General features: G+C 42.7%; 1 protein-coding gene across 1 annotated transcript; it reads left to right on the top strand.

Annotated features, from left to right (window-relative positions):
* The first annotated feature begins 977 nt into the window (after positions 1 to 977).
* On the top strand, positions 978 to 2,573 carry LOC147035145 (general transcription factor II-I repeat domain-containing protein 2A-like). Its single transcript, XM_085863376.1, has one exon. The coding sequence runs from the start codon at positions 978 to 980 to the stop codon at positions 2,571 to 2,573; it is 1,596 nt and encodes a 531-aa protein (XP_085719502.1).
* Positions 2,574 to 3,284: the final 711 nt, after the last annotated feature.

Below are 3,284 nucleotides of genomic sequence, written 5' to 3'. Positions count from 1 at the left end.
TTAGAATGTGAGTATGTCGAGATAGTATGCACAATTAGAATGTGAGTATGTCGAGATAGTATGTACAATTAGATTGTGAGTACGTCTATAAAGTATGTACAATTAGAATGTGAGTATGTCTATAAGGTTTGTACAATTCGAATGTGAGTATGCCTATAAAGTATGTACAATTAGAATGTGAGTATGTTTATAAAAGTATGTACAATTAGAATGTGACTATGTCTATAAAGTATGTACAATTGGAATGTAAGTATGTCTATAATGTATGAACAATTAGAATGTGAGTATGTCTCGATAGTATGTACAATTAGAATGTGAGTATGTCTATAAAGTATGTACAATTAGAATGTGATTATGTCTTGTAAAGTATGTACAATTGGAATGTGAGTATGTTTATAATGTATGAACAATTAGAATGTGAGTGCGTCTTTATAGTATGTACAATTGAAATGTGAGTACGTGTTTAAAGAATGTGCCATTAGAATGTGAGTATGTCTTTAAAGCAGGGGTGGGGAACCTCCGGCCTCCGGGCCGTATACGGCTCGCGAGACCGTTTGATCCAGCCCGCGAGGCAATTCATAAAAATAAATAAAAGCAACCTCATAAATACAACACAAAAAAACTCCAGACAGCGTTTATTTTTTCCTAAAAAAATAAATTAAACGCACAGCTAAAAAGGGACAGCTGTCATCTGTCTGTTTCACGTTCAGGGTCAGTGAATGCAGCACGTGCGTAACGTAATGTGTGATCACGTAATCTCATGTCATCATTTCATTCAGTGTATGCAAACATAGCGACTAACAAGAAAAGAATGTCGCACTTTCCAAGAGAAATGGGCAAACGATTATTTCTTTGTGGAAGTAAAAGACAAGCCAGTATGCCTAGTTTGTCGGGAAGCGCTCTCGGTGATGAAAAAGTCCAACCTTGAGCGCCATTAGAGCTCGAAATGTCCTAAACTGGACGAGTTGAAAGGACAAATGCGCTTGGATAAAGTTAACGCTCTTCGGCGGAGTTTTGGTGCTCAACAAGCAGTCTTCACAAGACCACAATGTGACCGAGACAACACTACGCATGCTAGTTTTGTGGTGAGTGAGCTAATCGCTAAGAATCTGATGCCGCATTCAGAAGGACAATTTGTGAAGGAGTGCCTTGTTGCCACTGCGGAGCTGCTCGCACCAGACAAAGTAAAATTGTACCAAAGTGTCAGTTTGTCTCGAAAAACTGTCTCAGATCGGATTACTGAAATGACACAAGATATTGAGAAAACACTGAAGGACACCGCAAGAGATTTCCAGTTTTTCTCTCTGGCCTGCGATGAGACAATGGACATAACAAACACCGCCCAACTAGCCATTTTTGTGCGGGGGATTACAGCTGAGTTTGATACGAGTGAGGAGTTGCTGTCTTTGAAAGCCATGCATGGCACCACCAAAGGTGAGGATTTGTTTGAGCAAGTTGTTTTGGCTATGTACAAATTCGAACTGCAGTTTGACAAGTTAAGTGGCCTGGCCACGGATGGAGCCCCAGCCCTGGTCGGCGCGCAAAAGGGATTGACTGCATTGGTCAAAAAAGAAATGAGTCGTCTCAGTCTCGATCCAAGTGAGTTAGTTGTATGCCACTGTATCATACACCAAGAGAATCTGTGTGCACAGTCCCTGAAGCTCAAAAATGTGATGACAACTGTCGTTTCCACCAAAAACGTCATCAAAAGCAGAGGGCTGAACAGCCGCCAGTTCAAGGAGCTACTGAGTGAACTAGAGTCAGAGTACGGAGATCTGGTTTACCACTGTGAGGTGCGGTGGCTGAGTCACGGAAATATGCTCACACGGTTTTACTCACTGAGAGAAGAAGTGAAACAGTTCATGGAGATGAAGGGGAAACCTGTCATGGAACTCAGTGATAGCAAGTGGCTGTGTGATTTGGGCTTCATGGTGGACATTACCAAGTACCTGTCAGAGCTGAACGTTAAGCTCCAAGGTCCCAACCAGCTTGTCAGCTCTCTGCAATCAAATGTGAAATCATTTGAAGCTAAACTTAAGCTGTGGCAAGTGCAACTGGAAAGGGGAAACACTGTCCACTTTCCCACTCTGCAAGAACAAAAGCCTGCTGTGACATCTGAATATGCTGCTGAGTGTGCAAAACTCCTCCAGGCATTTGGAGAGAGGTTCCAGGACATGAAAAGTAAACAAAGGGAACTGAACATATTTGCCACGCTGTTTAATGTTGAACCAGCTGATGTGCCTGACAACCTACAACACGAAATCATTGAGCTGCAAAGCAATGACGAGCTCAAAGCTAGGAACAACAACCTCCCTTTGCTCGAGTTCTACAAACTGTTTGTACGTGCTGAGGATTTCCCCATTCTGAGGAGACATGCACTGAAGTTTGCATCACTGTTTGGGACGACCTACAGCTGTGAGCAGATCTTTTCAAAACTGACTCTTGCAAAGACTCGGTTCCGCTCAAGACTGACTGACCCAAACCTGCAAAACCAGCTGCGAGTAGCATCATCATCACTACCACCTGACACCAAACGCCTCGCCAAAGAGAAACAGTTCCAGCCATCGCATTAGGTGAGTCCGATATATGTGTTCAATAATTTTGCATGGCCCTCGAAGGATGTTCTAAAAATCGAAATGGCCCTTGACAGGAAAAAGGTTCCCCACCCCTACTTTAAAGTATGAACGATTTGAATGTGAGTACGTCTTTATAGTATGTACAATTAGAATGTGAGTACGTGTATAAAGAATGTACCATTATAATGTATGTCTTTAAAGTATGTATATTTAGAATGGGAGTACGTCCATAAAGTATTTGTTATGTTTGTGGTGTAGATGGAGGAACTTTTTTTTTTTTTTTTTGTATACCTTGGTCGAGGCTCGTATGAGAGCTAACACACAACTCACAGCAAGGAGGCATGAGACAAGAGGGGCGGGAGTGGAAGGGACAAAACAGTGGGGAACAGACACATTAGGTGAACTGTGGAAGGGAGAGGGATGGGGATGGGACGGGGAACATGGCGAAGAGAAGATGGACATTTCAGGGACTTTCAGGAAGGAAAGTAGGAGAAATGAAGGAAGTGGGCTTGGGTGGATTATCGGGGGTAGAAAAGATCAAGGATTTGGATGGGGGAAGATAAGAGGTGGTGGTGAACAGCTGTTTTGAAAGCCTGGAGGGAAGAATGGGAAAGAATAGAGTGAGGAAGTTTATTCCAAAGGCGGGAAAAAAGAGGAATGAAAGAGTGAAGATGAGCAGTGATTCGTGATTTTGGTAGTTTTACCAGA

Source organism: Eptatretus burgeri, chromosome 1, assembly GCF_056783735.1.
Source record: "Eptatretus burgeri isolate ZD-2024b chromosome 1, Ebu_testis_v1, whole genome shotgun sequence".
Taxonomy (NCBI): domain Eukaryota; kingdom Metazoa; phylum Chordata; class Myxini; order Myxiniformes; family Myxinidae; genus Eptatretus; species Eptatretus burgeri.
Note: the sequence above shows the minus strand (reverse complement) of the source record. Positions and strands in the feature narration are given on the sequence as shown.